The 23,786-nt window shown below is 40.5% G+C and overlaps 1 protein-coding gene across 1 annotated transcript in view; it reads right to left on the bottom strand.

The window, feature by feature from the left end:
• Nucleotides 1-23,786, bottom strand: part of LOC122791413 (fatty acid amide hydrolase-like) — a 1,249,544-nt gene that overhangs the window by 500,640 nt on the left and 725,118 nt on the right. The window contains exon 12 of the mRNA XM_044059161.1: nucleotides 16,448-16,525. Within this exon, the coding sequence (XP_043915096.1) occupies nucleotides 16,448-16,525 (78 nt within the window). The remainder of the gene's footprint in view (nucleotides 1-16,447; nucleotides 16,526-23,786) is intronic.

Here is a 23,786-nt window from a genome sequence, read left to right as displayed (position 1 = left end):
GAAGACACTGCCCACTGCCACACTCGCATGGCCTCTCTGCAAAGGGGATAAGACTTGGTCCCTCCGTGCTTGTTCAGATACCACACCACTGACATTTTGTTTGAGTGGACTGCAACAGTCCCGAGAGGAAGAAAACTCTGAAGTGCTTGCAATGCCAATAGCACAGCTTTCATCTCCAGGACATTAATATGCAGATGCATCCCATGCTCTTGCCACGTGCCTTGGACTGTCCTGCCTACATAATGCCCCCCCACCCAATCTGTGGGGGCATCCGTGGTCACCGTGGCAATCGGGAGTGCAGGAACGAAGGGCTTTCCTGCATTCAGGTTGTCAACGAGAAGCCACCAACTGAGATCCTGTTTGCACCTGCTGTGAGTAGAATAGGGCGAGAAAGTGGGAAACGTTGAAGTGAACACTGGGCAAAGATAAGCCACTGAAGGAGTATCATATGTAACCTGGCCAGAGGGACTAAGATAATCGTAGCAGTCATTGTTTCCAACAGTTGGAGGACCCATCTTGCCTTCGCTCTTCTCAGAGGGAGCAAGGCATAAACCTTTTGCTGTAGGACTCTGATTGTTTCCTGTGGAAGAAACGCCCACATGAGGACGGTGCCTAGTTCGGCGCCTATAAAAGTGACATGCTGTGAGGGCAACAAGGCAGGTTTTTCCCAGTTCACTGTGATGCCCAACTGTTGACATAGGTTGATAGTAGCATCCCTGGTCTGAATTAGTAGATGCCTGGTGGTGGCAGTAAGGATCCAGTCATCCAGATACGGAAACACTTGGAATCCCTGACGTCTCAAGTGAGCAGTCAACACTGCCATGCATTTGGTAAACAACCTGGGGGCTGTGGTGAGACGAAAGGGCAGGGCTCAAAACTAAAAATGACTGGCTCCCAGCCAGAAGTGTAGGTGACTTCTGGATGCCCTGTCCATCTTTATGTGGAAGTAAGCATCCTCGAGGTCAATGGAGCACATCCACACTTCTTTTCCCAACAATGGGAGAGTAGACTGCAATGTGACCATTCAGAACTTGGACTTTTGCACATCGGTGTTCAATTGGCTGAGATCCAATATGAGTCTCAGGTCCCCTGTCCTTTTTGGCACCAAAAAGGATGTGGAGTAAGTCCCTAATCCAATCTGGTCTGAGGGGACATGTTGGATGGCTCCTTTTTCTAGCAGCTTTGAAACTTCTGAAGCTGCGTAATCCCTTTGACTGGGTGGAACATCCAGGATTTTCTTGATTGGAGGGGGATTTGACGAGAAGGGAATGACATATCCTCCGAAAATTATTCGTAGAACCCATTGGTCCTGGGTGATGTCTTGCCAGGCCTCCAGGTATAACGAGATTTGACCCCCGACTGGGTCTCCCATTAGGAGTGGTGGTAGGGGGAACCACGAAAGGAATCGCGGTCTCCCAAGTTACGTGGGGGCCTCCTCTGCCCCTAGGCGGCGTCTCCATGAAAAACCACCCCTCCCCTGCCTCTGGAGGGGGGCTCACCTTGTGCACCGGGAAAAAACCTCTGTGATTTCTTGAACCACATTTTGCCACCCCTCTGTGCCTTGGGATAAGGCCTAGAGGGAACGAAAAAATGGACTCCTACGGCAGACAGAGTTTTTCCCTCCTGCTCGCATCTGGTGAGAGTGTCTTTCACCTTGGTTCTGAACAAAGTGGAACCATCAAAAGGGGCATCGGTGAATGAAGACTTGAAGGCCTCCGCAAAATGACAAAGGCGCATCCAGGCCTGCTTCCTAAGAGCAACTCCTGAATTTGCTGCCCTACTCGCTCCTTTGGCTGCATATAAAATCAGCCTCATGGAGGAGTTTGCAATGGAATTTAGGGTAGACATCTGAGCGTTGACCGTCTGGTCCACCGCCTCAGAAATGTTACCCTTGACAGTATCTCCAAGCTCCTTGTGGAGCTCTCTCTGGAGCCTTGTAAAGTGTGATAAATAATTCAGTGACCTTAAGGTAAAGGTCGCTGAAGAAAAAGTACGCTTCCCGTACCAGTCCATGGTCCTGGACTCCTTGTTAGGGGGCTGGACGGTGGAAGAAGTCTCGGCTAATTCTTTCCGAGTGGCAGCTGCCACCACCATGGCATCCACAGGGACTCCCTTGGACAGAAATTCCTTATCAGGAGGAGCAGACAAAAATTTATTGGGTCTTCTGGAACTGGTTCCACAGAGTCAGGGGTTTCCCACACCCTTCGACAAACCAAATCCAGCTCATCGAAGGGTGGCGATACCCAGGAGGCAGACGGCTGAGCACCAAAGGCCTTCAGAAAGACTGACTCCTCCTCGGAGGGGGCTTTGGATGGCCAGTCACCTCTGTTTCAAAATCTCTAGGATGTCAGAGAAGGAAACATCCTCAGAGGATGACTTGGGGGATCCCTCCGATTCCTCGAGGTCTGTGTCTGATGTGAGAGACTCGTCCTGGGAATCTATGTGCTTCCTCTTGCACGTCTTCTTTCTGGGTGGCTCCTCATGCAAAAACTCTGAGGGGCCCTCTGAAATGTGAGGACCACACATGGGGGTACCCTGAGGCCTTGGGGCTCTGCTGTCTAGAGATAGATGGCGATCAGAGACCTGCACCAGTGTAGTAGGGGACAGAATGACCGACCCGCATGATGCCGCTGACGACCTGGCCAGTGCGCTCCGCATGGCCTCGAAGGCTGGTCCTCCTGAGTCTGAAGAACGACCAGCCTCAGAAGCCTCAACAGGAGTCAAACTTCCCCGCGCTGAAGCACCAAGAGGGAGACTAGGAACCCAGAGGTGTCCCGAAACCTCTCCCTCGGGTCCGACCAAAGAATCCTGAGTCCTGAATCCCGTGGACGGCTCTGACGGGGTTGGAGCTGACATCAGCACCAATAAGCCAGGAGGGGCTTAGGGACATCACGCAGAGCCGAGCACTCCAGCTCCGAAAGCTGAGGTGCGCTCGGAGGAGGAAGTATCGAAGCAGGTTGAGGGATGGGCTCCGGAGCAGACTGAGTCGGAGCCGAGAACAATTTTGCCAAAACTGGTGACTGAAGGAGTCTCTGCACCATTCTATCAACGTCCACATCTGATAAGGTCCTGGAGGATTTAGAGGATAGAGAAGGAGATCGAGACCTCCTCTCAAAAGGGGTCCTGTGAGGAGGGGATACTGGCCTAATGCTAGGCGATCGGCTCCGAATAGGTTCCAAGATGATTGGAGCCAAAGCAGGTTCCATAACAACTGACACTTGCTGTGGCCCCAAGGACAATGGAGCAGAGGATGTCGAAGCAGACTGCTATTTTCTCCGGTGTCTCCGAGGAGACTGATGGAGCCGGAGATCTCTTTTTTGATTTAGAGGATTTGGCCTTAAAACTGGAAGCAGTTTCCAGACCCTCCCCCCAAAGGAGGGTTTCAGAAGTCCCTTCAAAATCAATTATTCTTCCTTTCCTGAAGAACTCGCGGACGAAAGGCATGACAGAAGCTGCACGACTCCTGGAGATGAATTGCTCCCAGACAATACACACAGACAGAATGTCCATCAGTAATGGACATTTTATAACTGCACCTAGAGCATTTCTTAAAGCCCGAGGGCTTGTGCTCCTTAGTAGATTTGGACATCGTTAACCAACAAAAAGCACCAAAGACAAATAATCACTGAATCAAAAGACCAATGGTCAACCAGTCACAAGGCGGAAAAAAGCCTACCACAAACAAAAACCTCAATATCTCTAATTTAAATGATCCTTAGACACAAGCACAAGTGGGAAGGACTAAAACCTCTAATTTAAACGGTTTTAGACTGGTAAAGTTTTAAGACACAAAAAAGTACGGGGACAGACTAGGTCCTCTAACTGAAACGGGCCTAGCCTGTTGGAAACAGCTAGAGGGATACCACAAAAAAAAAGATCAAAAACACACATAAAAGTTAGAACTAGACATTTAACAAAATGGCAGTTATACATAAAAGGTGGTAATAACGATCACAAAAGGAGATACTTCCAACCAGTTATTTGGAATTCTGTAAATAATTACATGTCATTTGTGAATATTAACATGATTTATATTGAAATGCAACAAAAGGAGATACTGCCAGCACAGCTGTATGGAATTTTGTAAATGGTTGTGTGTCACCTGTGAATGTCAACATGCTTCATGTAAGATGCTTATGTTACAGATGTATTAGAACTATATGTCATATTGAACAGACGTGTGCTGAAGAGATATTTTGTAAAGTACTGATCAAAAATGTATATACACTATAACTGTTTAAATGTATATACTGCAACAATGGAACTGGAACACAGGAGATTAACTTGCAAAACTTCAGAAGAATAGTTGAAATTAAGTTACTTTTTGGCTGGGCCATAAACAAAAGATGTTATCTCTCAGTTTCAGTGCAGTAACAGACACAATGTCTAGAATTAGAAGTGTTTTGTATTGTCTTTAAATGTGGAAGAATGTAAATTATTTTACAACTTTCACCATTTGCCAAAATATCTGAGGTCTGTGTATTTGCTACCAAAGGCATCAGTGGGGGTTTCACCTGGGATAGAACAGAGTCAGATGACAAGAAGTAATGTAATTCTGCAAGCTATCCCAGCAGTAATATTTGGGATATTAATTTAAGAACTCTCAAGAGAGAGAGACTGGGCATTTTGTATTTCGTCTTTGACCTGACAAGAACATCCACTCACCACATCTGCCTTGTTGTTCTGTAAGTTAACTAGGGTATAGTAATTCTCTTAAATTCAGTCAGGAATATAATTAAGTATAGTTTAGATGTTTTCTTTATTTGACGCTGTCCTACAATGTTACTTTAAATATTTCCTGTGATTTTCAACTCTGGTGTAATCGTGTTTATATACTGAGTATTTTCTTGTTCTTTTATTATTTATTATTAAATATATTTAAACCTTTCACTGTGGCTGATATTTGTGAGACCTATTTAAGTTCTGAAAGTGCTTGCATATTTATTTGGTGACACTGTGGGTCACTCCTAATAGTCTTGCTCTAGGTCAAACTACCATTTGGATTAATAGTAACATTACACAGTAAGATTGGACACCCTTTATTAAGGGCCTTGAAGTAGCTGATAAGGACGTGGCTGGTGGCAGTGCTAATTACCTTAAAGTCGTGGCAGAACAAGCATAGCTAGTAAACCTGTGCCAGCCTTATCCAGGTGTAGGTGTGTGTGTGTGTGTGCATGTGCGTGTGTGTGTGTGTGTGTGTGTGCATGCGTGCGTGTCAGCTACTTGGGCAGGGCCAGAAACCACTGGCTGTACAGAGAGGGTGCTGGAGGTCTTGGCTTGGTCACTCAGCTGAGATCTCAACTCTATAGCTGTGCAAGTGGGGAGTCTTACTGGGGATCTGGAGAAAGAGGGATATACCAGACCCAGACTGACTGTGGCCTCTGTGTGCTCTTAAAAGAAACTGCACTTGATGCAGACAGCTGCATCTGGAAATACTGTGTGTATACTTGTCATCCTCCCAGTGTACGTCCCCCACTGGTGCTAGTGGTGAGGATTGAGGCTCCTTAATTACTGGGCCAGTGGTGGGGCATCACAACAATTATATAAGAAAATTATGGTATCTGTAATGTCTTTCAATCTGAATGGCGGTACAGATAAATATAAAAAAGACAGTAGTGAACTATATTAAAAATGTAGAGTGCAAATAATTATGCTACAGGAGACACACCTGGAAAGAACTGAATATGTGAATTTGATAAAGAAAGGTTTTCACAATGGTTATTCAGTGGAATATTTGGGGCAAAGGAAAATAGTACTTATATTAATTGCAAGAGGAGCTCCAATAATCATAGAAGAGGAAAGAAGATAATAATGAAAGATGCATAGTACTAAGGGGCTACTGGCAAGGGAGAAGGATTACACTGGCATGCATTTACATCCCCCCTAAAACTGCTATAAAGGAGCTTAACAAATTCTGGGAGAAATAATCAGCTTTCAGCAAGGAGTATTACTTATGGGAGGAGACTGGAATTTGGTTTGCAACAGTGATAATGTGTCTGGGGGTCCTAGAAGGGAAAATATAACAAATGAGAGTAGATTTTTGAAGAAATTTATGAAAATGTTTGGAATGGAAGATGTGCATTCAATACTAGGAGTTCAGAGTGAATTTACATATGATTCTCCAAGATACAAACACCGGGCTAGACTACATAGAATTTATACCTCACAGGAACATGCACATTTAAAGTACTTGAAACGCACCCAATAATTATTTCAGATCATGTGCCAATAATTACTAAAGTAAAAATGCAAAGTAATGAAATAAAAGTGAGACTCTGGCGCTTTCCCATCTTTCGGTTGAAAAGAGAGGAATTTAAGGAATGGGTAGAAGAAATTATTCAGGAGTTAGTAGAAAAGATAGAACTTTCTAATGAAAATATAGCTAGGGAGTGGGATAAAATTAAAGTGGACTTTAAAACTAGGGTGGAAATAAAGGAAAGGGAGATATGGTTGAGAAGTAACAATAATTATTTAGAGACTGACACATAAAGTACTGCAAAATAGGGGGAAATTTCTCAGAACTAGGAAAGGAGCAACTGCAGAATGCTAAACAGAAAATAAGGGATTACCTTAATAATATGCATATGTTTACAAAGATTGCTGTTAAGCAACTGTTTTTTGATAATAATTCTAGAGCACAAAAACATTTAGCACAACGACTTAGGGAACAGAAAGTAGATCCATTGGTGAAGAAAATAAGAGGTCCAGAAATTCAAGGATATAATTGGTATGGTAGTCAGGAAAAGCTGTCTCTATTTTGCAGATATCATTTTATACATGAGAAAAAAACAGAAAGGGACATTACAGCGTTGTGGAATATTTTAAGACTGTTTCAAATCTTCTTGGGATACAACATTAATGATGCTAAAACAAAAGCAATAATGGTTAATTATGTACACCCACGCAAACTGGTCCAACAATATCCATATTTATGGGGACATGATAAAATGAAGTATTTAGGAGTATGGATTAGAAATGACTGTTGTGGCACCTAAGGATATGTGGGAAGAGACTAAACAGAAGATAATACAAAAATTGAGAAACTGGAAGCTTTGTTATATGGATATGGATACTAAGATGCAAGCAATTAAAATGTTTTTAGTCCTTTAGTCTTATACACAGGTCAGGCATATTTTTTATTAACCAGAGGAGAAGCTGTGGATAGCAATTAAAAATAATTGAAGGACTTTATCTGGGAAGGGAGACAGCAAGCGTCAAGTGGGATAAGCTGATTCTTCTAATAGAGCAAGGCAGGCTAGGATTACCCAATTTGAAGGGGTGTTTTAGAGCAACACAGTTAAAGCTTATTAAAAGTGGAAAGGAATGATGAGGATACGGCAGGAAGCTCAAGAAATAAGAAGAGATTGGGATTTTGGATGCAAACTCTTAAGGAGAACAAAAATCATATACAGTATTATATTCATAAAACAGCAGGGCGTATTCTAACTAAACTAGCATGAGAATGCAGAAAAGAGATTCTGCTGATAGGGATGACTGTGGTTAAAGATACAGATAATAGGCAAGAAGGGGCTGGAATTTATTGAAGAAAGCTGGCAAAGTAACCAAAGTATTGGGAGCAAACAACTAGAAAGGCAAAGGTAATATAATGTGAACAGGCCAATAATTTATTTGGTCTGCAGGTTAGAGAGTGCTTTCCCTGTCAGGGATTGATATCAGAGTTTAGGCAAATAGAAAGAAACAGGGGGAATGTTAAATGAAACCAGCACTGGTAGAGTTTTTAATAGAATCTAGGACAAAAGTCGCGGTTGCAAAAGGAATAATTAGTAGAGCATATAAAATATTGCATGATAACTATGAGTCAATCAGAGGAGCTTAGAAAGAATTGGGAAGAGACTGGATAAGCAATTCTCAAAGAGACAATGGGGGATACATGTGTATTTCCCAAATATGCAACAGTCTAGAAGATTTAGGATCTTTGCCTAGAAGTGTTTACATAGGTATTTTTATACCCCAAAGAGACTCCAAGGAATTTTTCTTCAGGTGGAGAGCAAATGTTGGAGATGTGACGGGCAGGAAAGAGGTGGCTGGGAAGATATTTTTTGGGACGGTAGTGAGCTGTCAGACTTTAGGGATTCCTTGTGAACTGCTCTATTGGAAATGCTGGGTAAACAGACTGAATTGACTGTGGAGATGATTTTTTTGATCTAAGATACAGAATCAGAATTGCCTAGACATAGTAAAGCCTTGCTGAGTCTAATTATGATGGCTGCCAAAAAAGCAATTACTAGAAAATGGAAATCAAAGTCTAGACCAACTTTATTAGAAGTAGTGAATATACTAAGAGATAAAACAACTGGAATTGGGATCTTTAGAAAAGGGAAGGAGCAAACTACATAAGAAAAAATGGGAATTGTGGGAACAATGTATAGGTTCATAGGTGTGTACTAGGCTGATTGGCCTTGGGGCCTTTACAAGCCTAGCCACAGGATTACCCTGGCATCGTAACACCTGGGGGCCTTTAGAAGCCTAGCCATATACAGAGAAGGAACAAGGTTTAAGAGGCAGGATTTGAATGAGCCATCTGATGCTTAACTGACAATAACTACATAGATTATAAGTGATGTCAAAGTTTGCTTTTCATTTATGTCATATGTGAGGATTTAATAAAAGATATTTATTGGAAAAAAAAGTTTCTGAAAACCATATAGCAGACAATGTCAAAAAATTCCATGGAATAGCAGAAGTAAAATATCTATGCCACAGACTGGATATAATGTAGGCAGGAGAGGCAGTGGGCACAAGGACAACCCTAAATAACCATGAAAATTAAATCAGTAAAGGTGCACCATGTTGCCTTAATGTACCAGATAGACAACAGGACATAGAAGTGCAACAATAAAACAAGATTCAGCCAGAAAGTAAAGATTTCACTGCTGGAGATTGTCCTCAAAGGGAGATCAGGATAAAAATTTCTAAGCAGGCTGCCCTGCATAGATGGTGGGGAAGCAGGGACATTTCTTCTACTGAAAGTTAAGCCCTAAAGATATGCTCCCAGACAGGGAGTGTTACAAGAGGGATGGGAATAGGAAGAAATAAACAAGTATGACTCAAATTACTCTGCCAAAAAAAAAAAAAAAAAAAAAAAAAAAAAGCTATAACAAACTGTACCCAAGAATCAGAAGTTTTTAGAATAACTTCAGGTTACACTGGTGCCATAGAGGGATAAAGCCTTGACTATGGAGTAGTCAACCCAGGACTGATTAGTTTCACAAGAGACTGATCTAGCAGCAGGGAGGGACGGTTTGGCCCGTCCTGGTAGGAGGCATTGGTTGATGACTCTCCTTTAGGAAGAGTGTGGTTCAAACAGGGAAGTTCCTCTCAAATGTAGTCAACAAGTGTGGGAGGCAGGGTAGGGAAGGGAGGGAGGGTTAGGGCATATAAATTCAAAACAAAATCTCCCCCAGGATGGAAGTGGAGATGGCCGATCCTCCAAGATGCCCTTAAGATCCAAGACGGTTCCCAGCAGTATCAGAGTAAGTCCAAGAGGAGTAAGAGATAAAGCTAGTAAACATGGCATGGATGTGGGGCGCTGGGGGGGGGGGGTTGGTTACATAATGTCCCAAAGGGAACTAAAAAATGTAAGACTATGCTGCAGAAGGTAAACACACAGCTGCACAGAAATAAAACTACACACTAGTCTAGTTGTGAAGTATGCCTAATAGCATGTATGCGTTGGTTACAAGCTCATCTGCAAGGAACTATGCAGTATTCTCCCAAAGTACCACATGGATGCAGCTCCTCATGTAGTTTTCATCTTAAAACCCTTACACTCGGCACAACTGCAGGAATATAGTGTCTTGCTTGAAATACAGAATTCATTAGGTCAGCTTTGTAGTGGACAGAAATGAAGACATGACTGCGAACTAGATGATGCAGGACCGGAGATCAACTAGCAACCCATGTACTGAAGAAGGCCATGACAGAAGTGGGAAAAATCATTGGAAGGCACACCCATGAAAGGTGAATGGATGCAACTAGGCTCCCTCTTGTACTGGCACTCAGTGGAGGCTGGATGCATTGTGGATGCACACAGCAATCAAGCCATAATGGAGGAATACATGCCAAGCAATGCACTTTGAAGCCAGTCAGCCCAGCCATGCATGCATGCTGTGGGGGGAGCAGTATTGCAGGTAAAACCTGCTAAAAACTGGGGGGGCAGGGGATTAGGGTTTAGCAAAAAAAAAATAATGGCTGCCTGGATGTTGGGCAAGAAGGGGAAACCCATAAACCAATCAGGTCACAAAGGCTGGCAGGCAGCAGGGATAAAAAATATATTAAAATGCAATTCCATCCTTTATAATTCATCGTTGCTTTATAAATGTTCCTTTCAAAGCTGATCCATTTTATCATTACACCTGTGCTTCCTCATAAGCATCACATACTAACCTTCACTATATACATTTTAATACAGTACAATGGGACAGAGAATATCTATAAACCTTAAGGCTTAACTACTGATAATTATTTACTAGGGTTAGTAACTTAAGGCAAATGTCATGCTGCACAGACCCTTTGGACTAGAACTAATTTTGTTACTTTTATTTTTTCTTCCTTTTTGTTCCTTATAATTTTACCATTTTGTGTCAGTGAAACTAGCAACCTAGAAATATTATGGGAAAACATTGTGTACAGTTTTGTATTTATTTTATGCAATCTGTCTCCAAAATGTATTTTATTAATTGCACTTTCTCCTAATGTCATCTTCGATCAATAACTGCATGTCTCACAATCTACACTGTGCATTTTCATCATCTGTATTTGCATAGTGTCATTCTTTTTTTTCCATGCATAAACAGCTCAGTCTGAATACCTAACTGTAATCCTTCAGATTATTTGATAAACTGAGTTTCATTTGCCCTGAGCTGGTGGCAGTTCAGGTGGATGTTAAAGAATACCACGCCACCACTTCACTAAAGAAAAATGTCATTTCACTGTGATACTGTCTAGTTTTCTCTCATCATAGAAAGCACTACCTTCAGCTGTTACTAAAACGTTTAGAATGGATCAGTGTACATACATGGTTATCAAATTAATAAATAAAATAAAATGTGTGCATGATGTCACGGACCTACCCTTAATTCCTTTAATATGGCTCTCCTTGGAAGAAGGTTACTTTAAGTGTACATTTTGTCACAACTGTTGTTCCTTCTGACTTGTCTCTCCAGCCCAGACAGAATATTAAATGCAGCTGGCCTTAGCTCACTATACTCAGACTATATCATCATAATTCAAATCCATGCAGTCTACTGGTGCGGTTGGATAAAAGTCTTCATTGCTATGAAACATAGCATCAATACCCTTCTTAACGTACTTTAGCACACTGCAGCCTTTAAATCAGATCTAACAATAACAGTTTTCGCTATCACCTATGTCTTGAGCCACTGCCATTAACTATTCCCCCTCTTGACTAACATCCTTCTTGTATATCATGAATCCAATTAGATAAGTGACTTGAAGATGGCTGTATTCAGAAAAGCAGGTTGATCAGCACTCACTCAGTTTAAAACAGAAACGAGGTGTAAAAAAAAAAAAAAAAAAAAAAAAAGCAATAAAGCTAACAATCTGGGTAAAATGCAGTTAGTGGTTAGTGACTGTACTGCCTGGATGTCAGCAAATAAGAAATCTAGAGAAAGTAAGAGAAAATAGAACTAGAAAAGGAGAAGAAAAGCCTCTGCTGGAGAACAGCCTTACAGCTGTTCAGCAAAAATCATGTCACAATTAACAAATAAATGCATTCAGAGATGTTTAAAATAATGTGTAGACTAAAATGACAAAAGACTGGAAAGAATAGAAGCAGCTTTAAATAGCCATTTTGATCAGATGATAAAACTGCAAATATCAGAGGTTGAAATGAAGGGAAAACTAGCTGAATTGGAGGCTTCTCAAGAAGCTGTTTCAAAAATTACAGAATTAAAAGACAGTGCACAGGGAAAAAACAGAAAGGGATACATTGCATTAATTTTCTGAAAGTACAAATAAGGAACTGGGCTGGTACTCCACAATAGGATTTGTTAATTCAAATGGCACACCATGTGTATGCACCAAATTTGGCCATGAGAAAGAAGTCAAGACTTGTACTAATAAAGATGAAGTCTTACCAACAGAAAGACCTGACCCTGAAAAAATTGTGGCAGAAGGGGAAATATTAAAAACTGAGGGGGTACAAAAGTGTTTGTGGAAAATGATTATTCTCTACACACCAGGCATAAGAGAAACAAGTTTATATCTATATTCAGGGGATGTCAAGAGGCAGGTGCGAGATTCAGGTTACTGCATCCAGCTGTTTTTAGAATACTTTTTCCTGGATGATCAAAGGCATTTTTGGATGCAACACACTAAGGGGGAAATAAAAAGTTTAGCTAGCAAATAGTAAGCCAGCAAGCTGAAGGGGACTCTGCTTCTCACCTTTCTAACAATAGCAAAGCCCACAGAGAACTTACTACTGAAACCTTCTCCACTGTTCCAAATGAATATGACTGAGGGATAGAAAAAAGCTCAAGAACTAAGCAGAAAAAATCAGGAGTACCTCGAATTTGAACCAGAGGCGAGTTGTGGGTGTTTGAGATAATGAAGAGGACCAATAATAATGTGAAAGTAGGAAATAAATGAAATTATAAAGTGATATTAGCATAATAAGCAGATTACACACAAGAACTGTTTTTTTTTCTGGAAGAAAAAGTGGCTAAAAAGGACTGGAAGTTTGTTAACTGTGCTAAACTGGTGGGAGGGGCTCTAAAGCATAATTCCCACTTTATTGTTAATGTTTAGGACGTTGAAGAGATTGAAGCTGTAACTGTACTAATAACGTTTTGTTCTTAATAAAATATGTTTAATAAAGGTTTTGAAGTAAACTTCATGTAAAGGAGGTCTACATAGCATATAGAGGTATTTTAAATGTCAAATTGGGTCTCATCAGTGACTGCTGTGTATGCTAGCGATATTAAAGTAAGAAATACTTTTTGTTAACTCTAAGGTATCCAGGTTAATAATGTAACAAAATAATGGCTATATATAAGCAATATAATGTTGCAGTCTTGGGCTGCTAGGGGAGATGAAGTGCACCAATAATATTATACAAGTATTAAAATACAATACTTGCCCCCCATTTTTATGCAAGTGAAAGTACAGAGCAATGCTTTAACTTTGTGCTGCAGACGGGATTTTATTTTCTAAGAAAGAGTCTAGAAAAAGGAAAGCCTGAAAATGGTCATTTTCTAGTTTTTGAAGAGAGCTGTTTCTTGCATTTGTAAAGCTATTAGCTGTTTTTTTTCATCAACAAGTGCCAGCAGGAGGCAGTTAAGTCTACATCTGCAGGCTAATAATCAGGACATGACTGAATGAGGTACTTGTATAGGAAACAGCATGATTAGCACTAAAAGGGGAACTGGCATGCAGTTTAAAGTTCGATACTGACAGAAGTGAATAGCTTTGCAAATAGTTGCAGCCTTAGTACTTATTAAATATAACAATACACAATTTAGGTTATTCATTTCAGGGTAGCTACTGCACTTTTTCTTAAGACTAAAATTCAGTTAACAGACAGCATGCAAGCTATATTTCACACCAGGGAGGGAAACACAGTTGTCATCTGTGCAAGGGGGAGCACAGGCTCTATCATGTGCTTCCAGTGTGATTAGCACAGCTATATTTGCTTCACCTATTTTAAAGTTATCTATCTGGGGCAACTACTCCTATATGAAAGGGGTAACTTCCCTTTTCAGAAAGCATGTTTTGTTTTGTGTGTTTACTATGAGTTAAATGGGGTTGCAAAGTACTAATTTGATTGTTTCATGTTTTATTCTTTATGCAGTCAAGAAGTCCGAGAAAAAGTGACAGGGATTCAAGAAAATACTGAAGATGCTTGTTGTCTTGGGCATCCCCTCAACTCTCTTTAGTTCAATACTGATGCATTTATTGCATGATATGTAGATAATTTTCTTCCCACATCCTGTAAAATACTATAATATTCACTGACCAGGAGCAACCCCCTCCCACTTCCTGTATTGCCTTTTACTCTGCTGAATAAAGTGTGGTGTTAGAACACTACATGAACTGCTAGATGACAACCAAATCATTTGTGACAGGCTGACCCTTGTTAGCCTCAGAATAGGCAACAAACTGTTCAGTTTTCTTGAAGGGCTTAGTTCTGCCAAGGTTGTACTTGAGCTGTCTGTGTACATCCAAGGTGAACAGAATCTTCTCTCCTTTGTTTTTAGGCTCCAGAAAGAAAACAGGGAAACTGATGGCTTGATTCAGGGTAAATTCAGAAATGTTTGGCATGAAAGAAGAACTGATATGTAAAACAACCCTTTCATTTTGGAAAATCAGATAAGGTTGGCAAACCAAACAGCTCAGCAACTCACCTTGCAGATGTTACAGCATTCTCCAAATGATGAACTTCAAATTAGCCTGAAAGGCAGGTTCAAAAGAAGATAAAGTCAATTTTTCAAGAATAAAGTTGAGATCCCAAGGAAGAGAAAGAATTTGCTTTTGAGCGGGTCTCAAGTGCAACACTCTTTTTATGAGAGACTAAAGAGGGGGATCCATGGGCAGACAAGGGGAGATGGCTGCAAGAAGCACCTTAACAGATACATTAGATACACCACCACTGAGTAGCTCACACAATTATTTCAAAACCAGAGGGGCAGACACCATACTTGCTCCTCTTGATATCAGTTAAGCACCACCTAGAAAAAGTTGCAGAAGATGGGACAAGCAGGTCTATAAAAACAATGTGCACAAAGTGTAACCGCAGCAGATAAAACATAATAAATAGTGGGTGGACATCATTACATAAACACAGTAAATTTGTACAGTAAAATTTTGAAGTGTATTGAAAATTTGAAGCAGTGACAGATAGTGGCACACGTTCGGCTGAGTTTTTTGAAAGGATAACACTGACGTTACAACATAGTCAGAGTAATGTAGAGGAAAAACAGTATACATTAACTGACAAAATCAGTACATACATACGATACCGGTTTAGTGCAGTGTAGAGTAGATGTAAGAGTGAAAGAGTGTTTAAGTTGTAGGGATGTTTATTAAGTTATGCCCCCAGCATCCTGACATTTGCATCTGTGTTGATTATACTAGAAACTGCTTGAATTCTGGAGCTAACATTGAAGGTGAGATGGTAAGGGAGAGATTGCCACAGTTTAGGTGCACAAAGAAGCTATGGTCTGCATAATACAGTTTTGTAGAAAGCCTGGAGTGAAGGGCCACTGGTATACTGGTTTCTCATGTTGTAGATTGGAGTATCACAACAGGAGGAGCTGGGTTGTCTTGGTAGAGCAGCTTGAAAAGTAGGGAGCAAAGTAGAAGGCTAGCTCTTAGTTATACAGGGAGACAGTCAGCTTTAGCTTAAACATGTGAGTAGTGGTCATGTTGGAAAGAATTAGTGATGAAATAGCAGATGTTATTTTATAAGGTCTGTAGGGTGGTTGTGTTTTCGTTTGAGATGGCAGTAAATTTGGGCAGTAAATAAAGGCAGCCCATATTCAAATTGATCAAGTAGGACATCATTCCCTATGGCTGCTCTGGTGGGAGCTGAGAGCCAATATGAGATTTTGTGTGTCTGGAATAAGAAGTGGTAGACTTGAACTTACTTTTTAAATGCGTTCTTGGATGCTGAGGGACTGGTCAAGTCAAATACTTATGTACCTAAAACAGGAGGTGGTTTTGATGAAAGTCTTGTCAATATCAAAGATGATGAGAGAGGAAGGGGGCAATGGAAAGCCTTTTCTTAGTAAAAAAGAGCATAGATTTTTTTAAGAGTTTGTAACCCTTAGAACTTATATTTGGATTTTTTTCCCTGGCAGGTATTTTTTTTATTTTTACTGCCAGAAAACCAAATTGTTACTATATTACTCATACACAAGTCAAACTCCTTTTTTAGGCCAATTTTTGGCATACATTTCTCAGCTTATGCAAGAGTACATATGGTGGTTCAATAGTTTTAACATATCTAATAAATAGCTTTAAGAAAAAAACGTAAGTTACACTTATTAAAAAATTCTGCTTTGTGCTTAGATCACAGTATGTGGTTAGGAAACTGACCGAGTGCATTCTTAACATTGTGTGTGTGCTGTACAACTTTTCTCCTCAACCCTAAACTGAAAAGGGAATATTTGCCTAATCTGACTTTTCCAGTCAAAACTGTCATCAAGTAAGTAAGTAAGTAAAAATAAATAAATGATTGTCTCACATTGCTGTGATCCCAGCAAGTCAATAGCCATTTTAGTGCAAGGGATAAAGGCTGTCATCTGCTTACAAGCTTCATTCTATAGTTCTGGGTTTAATGCCCAAGGTTTCTATTTTCCTACTCTAACTGAGCAATTCACTTAATAAGACAGTTCTTCCTGGTCTATTTGAGAAGAGCAGCTTGTGTCTAGTAGGTTTATGCAATTATTTAAAAAATCTGACTCACCATGTGGGTACTTTGGATCTGGAACAGCTAACAGAGCATAGGCAATCATTGCATCCTGTACGGAACTGCATAGTGGACCTAGAAATGAAACAGAAGGTTAAAAATGTGAGTATTACCACACAGAAAACTTAAATTGTCCTCAGACCCATTAGGTGTGATACACAGTCCCTTCATATGGACATTCACTCTTTAAAATCAATTGGCAATAATGTCTACTTAGAACTCATCTCTGTTACGATTGTTGTAGAGTAAATTACCTCAAGGAATAATACAGCAATAAAAATATAGCAATGACGAGCATAAAAAATATATATATATAAAAGTCAAGTTGCAGAAGACAAGAAAATTAAAATACAGCAAAGCATTTGTAGAGCTAATAGTAAAGATAACAGACTAAACCAAATCAGTGTTCAAAAAAAATCCAAACCAGGGCTCAAATAAAAAAAAGGATGGCTATTATATGAAACATAAGATGGTTTCAGAGGAACGGTATCAACAGGAAGAATGAAGAGCAGAATAAACTAAGCTTTGAACTATATACCATAGAAGGTACTAAAATGAGGAAGGTAAACTCATGACTCAGGACAGTATTCACAAATATGATTCACAATTCATAGGCTTGTTGCAAGGAACAGAATACAAACCACAGCCACAATTCGCAAACCCTTTGAATTGCAGATCATGCTCCTTAATACTCAGGAGGAAATGTAAACTGTCACCTATAGGGCCCCTAATAAAATAAATGCAGCCAATGTTGGCCATGAATCACAACTCCTAAACTCTTGGGGTACAGGCCACCTTCTAAAAAAATAGCTTATAGAGTTACAAGTGTAGACTAACCATGCAAAATAGACAATTCAAAGCCCTGTTCTACATGGTAAACTGAACTGATACACACCAATATATGTATATGCAACACAATCAGCCTAGCAATATATCCAGTTGTTGGAAAAATAATTACAACTTGTTTATAGACACAATGTCCTGAGTTCTGTACAGTAAAAACAGACCTCATACCACAACCATATAAAGCAGTTGTGTCATGTCAACTGTTGACAACCGTCTCTCAATTCCAAGTAGATCTCATGGATTGTCAGTAAGCAAGTGCTCCATCTGCATGAGTAATCGTGTAATGAGGTTCATGAATCATTCCTGTTAATGCCTGTGGAGCAGCTGAGCAGATCAATAGATAATATCAATTGAAAGTGCTGAAAAATGTCATTATATGTAGTTCAGGACACTGGATTATCGAAGGACACACGCCCCTCCTATGGGTAAGAAGGCATTCTGCAAAGGGACTTATGACAAACCCTTTGAATTATAGGTCATAACCCTTAACACCCAGGAGGTAATGTAAACTGTCACCTATGAAGCATATATTAAGTTGCATGACATCTGGCCACACACAAAACACTCGTAGATACAGGGAGCAACTGCAGGCTCTGCAGTTAAGTTACCACATCCAAGAATGCAACCAGAGAGCATGGTGTTATGAGCAGGAGACGCTACTGCATCCCCAGATATACCCACCTGATTGCTCAGCACTATAACCTTATAGTAACAAATATACAGATTCTGTTGAGACTACAAATGCACAACAAGCTCATTTTTGCCTTCCCTTCATTCATGTTGTGTTTTGTATGTGGCAAATCATTAACATGATTCTTCAAATATTTCAGTAATGTGTAGATGACATAAGAATACAAATGCATAAAATGACTTTCTGGGTCTAAATATGATGTTTGTGCCCCCCCCCCCCCCAGTGATACAGCTGCACATGCTACATATCACACAAACTAAAGAGCTAGCTACAGTGATCAGCATATCATGTGGTACAGTGAAATTCCAAATAATTCAGTCTGCAATATAGGCGTCAAAGAGTTTAGATCACATCGAGTTTCTGTATGTTAATTATCAGGCCACCTTTGACCAGACCATTGAGGTCTGAAGAAGCGTCTTGAAGACGTGAAAGCACTTACCACTGTTGTGTGTTGATACAAATAAAGAACTTGTTTACTATACATTAGTTGGATTTCTGTTCAAAGCTTCATGGTGCATCCTTGAGATTTTTTTGTCGTTGGATTTGTTTTTTTGTCTGCAAGGTGCTTTACTCGAGAGGATTATTCACAACGCACCTGCCATGGCACGGTGTCAGAGTGGTGACCTATCTGCCAGAATTAAAGAATTACACTGGTAGAAGAGAAGAAATATATCTGCTCTCAAAATTTGTATTATAAACTATAGAAGTACAATTAGTGGGAAAAGTGACTCTATACATCCCCCGGAATTCTCTTACTATAAAGAAACTTTGCTGAAAACATTAAGCTCTGGATCCAGAAATTTAATTTATTCCTCAGTGCAATCACTGAAACAATGTTGCTGGAGAAGAAATCATAAAGGTAATTCATAGGTTCATAGGAGGTTAACTGGCCTAATGGTCCTAAGACCTTTACAAGCCTAGCCACATTAAAAAAAATAAAACTGTGTAACCTAATTGACCATAGTTAGATGGTCGTTGTCAGCACAGTGATTGTATGATCTGCACATACTACCCCTGTCCACGAGGGACATAGGTGCCATCCCCTTGTGAAATTAAGGTTACTCTTAAACAGAGTTACTGAAGAGCTCTGCTTCATGTGAAGAGGGAGCTTATTCCAGAGGAGTGGCAATCTCTGGGAGATGTATGCAACTCTTACTTTCCTTGATTATGAAAATAACAAAACAGAACTTGGAGAACAGTTCAGCAATCATTACCATCCTAGAAAGAATTTGTCATCTATTACATATTTATTCTTTACAACAACACAAATTCCTAAAGATACTATAGATGTGTATGCTACTGACCTGAAGAACACCACACATTGTGAACTTGGTGAGCTGCATAATTATCTAATAACACAACAATCTATGACAGAGATAATAGGCAAGAGGGCACTGGAAGTTACTGGAGCAAAATGGTAAAGGAACAGAAGTACTGAGAGCAAATAATTAGAGAGCGAAAAGTAATAAAATGGGAACAGTCCAAGCATTCATTTTGACTGCAGGCTAGGGATTGCATTCCCTATCAAGGATTGATATCAGAGTAAACAGAAAGGAAAAGGGGATTCCTAAGTGAAAAACCAGCACTGGTATGGTTTTAGTAGAATCTAAAACAAAAGCGGTTGTTAAAAAAAGGATAATTAGTAAGGAATATAAAATATTGCACGATAACTATAAGAATCAATCAGAGGAGCTTAGAATGGATTGGGAAGAGAGACTGGATAAGCAATTCACAAAGAAAAAGGGTCAGGATATACGTATGGCTCCCGAATATGCAACAAAGTCTAGAAGATTTAGGATCTTTGCTTGGAAGTGTTTGCATAGCTATTTTTATACTCCAAGCAGACTCTAAAGAATTTTTCTCAGGTAGACTGCAAATGTTGGAGGTGTGAAGAAAAAGGTAATTGGGAAAGTACAGTTGTGTAAAATATTACTGCAACAGTAGATGTCCTTCTCTTTGCTGTTGCAGTATTCTTCAAAAGGTATTCACTGCCATGGGTAGCCCAACTTCCGGCCAGTATAACAAAGCCTTAGGATTTATAGACGTAGTACTTCAAGTGTATGCTCCCCGCTCAAGGCATAGGGCATAAAGATGATGTACAGAAGGATGTACCTTTGAAGTGAATAAGGAGGAGGAACACGTGCATCCAGAAGGAGAAAAAAAGGAAAAGAATAGAGCAGAGGGGGGAGGAGTGAGGGAGCACACACTGCAACACTGAAGAGAAGGACAACTACTGTCATGGTAAGATTTTACACAACTGTACTATGTTCTTCCATATCACTGTTGAGGCATTCTTCACAAAACAGATCGTACAAAAGCTCTGGAAGAAACGTGGGAGGAGGAAGGTCCAGAAAAGCCCTCAAAAAAAACCCATGTACTACAGTTCTGGCAAAGCTAGCTCTTGCTCTAGAAATGACATCCAATTTGTTATGCTTAGTAAATGCCTTCAGCGGGGAGCATACCCGTAATGCCCAATGTCTATAAATCCTAAAAGCTTTGGTATACTGGCTACAGGTTGGGCTATCCATAGGCTCTGATGGAAATGGTATCCAGTCCTTTGAAAAAAAACACCAGAGGAAGCCACAGCCCTGATAGAATGAGCCTTTACAAAAGAAGGAGAATTCAGACCAACGTTTAATAATGGTGTTCGGACTGGCAGCAAAGACGTTCTGCCTTACGCCTTGAGTGGGGAGCATACCCGTAATGCCCAATGTCTATAAATCCTAAAAGCTTTGGTATACTGGCTACAGGTTGGGCTATCCATAGCATGGAATCCCTTTTGTGAAGAATACTTCAAGAGTGATATGGAAGGACATCATATTTTTGGGGGGGAGTGGAAGACTTCAAAAATTCCCTGTGGAAAACTCTGCCAGAAATACTGGGTGAAGCAAATTAGTGTAACTAAGGAAATTATTTTTTGAGATGTGTTACAGAACCAGAATTGCCTACACATAGTAAGACCTTGCTGAGTTTTATCCTGGTGGCTGCCAAAAAATCAATTAGTAGAAAATGGAAATCAAAGTCTAAACCAACCGTACTAAAACTTGTGAATATACCAACAGAGATGAAACAACTGGAAGGGGGATCTTTAGAAAAGGGTAGGAGCAAATTACACAGAAAAGTTGGAAATGTGGGAACAATACAGGCAGAATAATGTTTTTGAGGAGGAATGAGGTTTAAGGGAAGGCAGGCATTGAATGAGCTATGTAATGCTTCACTGACAACAACTGTATAGTAGATTATATGTGATGTATAATGTTTGCTACCAAAAATATGCCAATATGGTTTATTTTCATTTATATAAATGTATGACTGCCTATGGCAGAAGGGATAATTCAATAAAGATGTTTTTTGCTTAAAATCAGAACAATCAATGGTATTAGAAATTAAACAAGGAAGAGTAAACATGTCTGGTGAGCATCTGCAATAAATAAACTCTGTAATAAAAGGAAAATAATTGGAATCAATCTCTCCTTAGCCTGAACAAGCAAATGAGACTGCTACTGAAATCCTCCAAAGCAAACCAAGTCCAAACTGGCCACATCTACTAAAGACGATCATAAGGCTTTCAGATTTGTCCGAAATCTCAAAGGAAGCACCCAGATCTACTCAGAACTGGTGGTCAAGGACACCACATATACAAATGCCATTGATATAGCCAACCTGCTGGCAGACAAGTTCAGTGAAAACTTCGCCCCTCTGCTCCCCCCCCCCTTCAGTAAATCAGGACATCCCCAGTACCTGCCCCCCTCCCTTTATCTCTAGGGATCAAGTCTTTACTGCCCTCTCAAAGGCAAAAATACAGCCTCCATGGGACCAGATAACATCCTAGGTTGCATCCAACATGAACTCAGGCAGGAACTTGCAGCAACATTAGGCACCCTATTCAACAAAAGCCTGAGTACTGGCTTCATCCCAGCCAAGTGGAGGACAGCCACTGTTATCCTTTGCACAAAGGTGGAGCATCTACCAATCCAGGAAGTTATAGACCTATCAGCCTAACTAGCCTGATCTACAAGGCCATGAAGCGGATTATCATGGACCTCATTAACAAGGACATTGGCAACCTCCAAACATTCAATCCCACACAGTTTGGTTTTATCAGGGGGAGGTCATGCCTGTTAAATTTGGTTGATTTCTTTGAGACAGTCACCAAAGCCATGGATGAGGGAAAGATGGTGCACAGCACCTACCTTGACCTGGCAAAAGCCTTCAATACTATTCCCCACTCGGGTATAATAAATAAACTCTCTCAACTTAGCATCAATCCATGTGTTACCAAATGGGTAGCAAACTGGTTCACTGATAGAACCCACCTAGTCAAAAAAGGGAAGTCACCTCAAGCAGTGCACCTGTAATGAGTGGCTTATCTCAGGGATCAGACTTGAGGCCTCTGTGTTTGGGATAAACTTTTCTGACATGCAGGCCAAAACCAGTAGGCTATGGCTGACCAAGTTTGCAGATGACTGTAAGCTGGGTGCTGTCATCAATTCCCCTAGTGATGTGGACATCCTCCACAAGGATCTCACCTAAACAAATGACTGGTGCCAGAAACATGGCCTCAAACTGAATGCCAAAAAATGCATCATCATCCCCTTTGGGAAGGGTGACCTCCCCACAAATTATCACATTAATAAGACCCTAAGGACACACTCAGTCATGAGGGACTTGGCCACCCAGGTTGACTGCAAACTGACTTTTGACCACCATATTGCCTCCATTGTATGGAAAGCCTTCTACATGGCCCACCTCATTAGTAAGCATAGCTCATCCAGGGACAAGGTTGTCATAACATCCCTGTATTCTTCCCTTACACGATCCATTATTGAGTACAATGCACCTTTCGGCATGTACCTCACAAAGCACATGCAGCAGCTGGTGAGACCACTGAGGTTTCTTACCAGGAGAATCCAGGGCCTCAAACATCTACCCTACATTGATAGACTACAGGCTCTGTCCATCTCCTCAGAGGTGGCCTCTGGCATAGAAAGCAATCTCAGACCCAGCCTTGATGGGACTGCTGCATATCTTCAAGTCAATATCCACTCGAGTAACCCGCACACACAACCTCAACCTGGTCTGTGACATCAACAGGAGTTGTTAGGGGGGCAGATTTGTGTCCCAAAGACTCCCCCTTTTGTGTAATAGACTCCATCTCCATGTCAAGCAGAGCACCTCATTAACCCTTTGTAAGCACAACCTGGATAACTGGATGGGGAACAGAAAACAGAGTGACCCCTGGGATTCCACCTGTGTCCCTGCTGGACAGTGGCATAGGGTGCTGACTTGTTGAAACATGGGCTAAATTCTTGGCTAGGCTTGTAAGGGTCTCAGGGTCAATAGCCTAGTAACTTCCTATGAACAAGGATCAGGTTACTAAGACAGACACCACCAACTTATTAAAAGGTGTGGATGTGTGCAGAGCAACTAAAATAACTAGTCCACAGTAGAAATAATTAGCTGATGAGAAATATGCATATAGAATAAAATATTTATTAAATAATAAGACATCAATGAGAAATAAAGGCAACAGGTATGAAAATGCAGCAATATGACAACGCACTGTAAAACAGATTGAGTCCAGAAAAAAAAACATTGTAAATGCAACTGGAATTCAACCTCGCAAGCAGATGTTGCTATAACCATGACTGAAAATTCTGCCTACTTTTAAATCAAACTTGAATCTATGCTGAAAAGGACATTCTGCAAAGATGTGAAAAAACTAAACTATAGGTTTTCAAAATAGTTTGCATGTTGGTTAAAAGATGTATGAAAATGAACTATTTGTTGGTACTTTAA

The sequence above is a fragment of the Protopterus annectens genome, chromosome 17.part0, assembly GCF_019279795.1.
Source record: "Protopterus annectens isolate FY-2018-M chromosome 17.part0, PAN1.0, whole genome shotgun sequence".
NCBI lineage: Eukaryota > Metazoa > Chordata > Ceratodontiformes > Protopteridae > Protopterus > Protopterus annectens.
The sequence above is the reverse complement of the archived record's forward strand: the minus strand, read 5'-3'. Positions and strand labels throughout refer to the sequence as shown.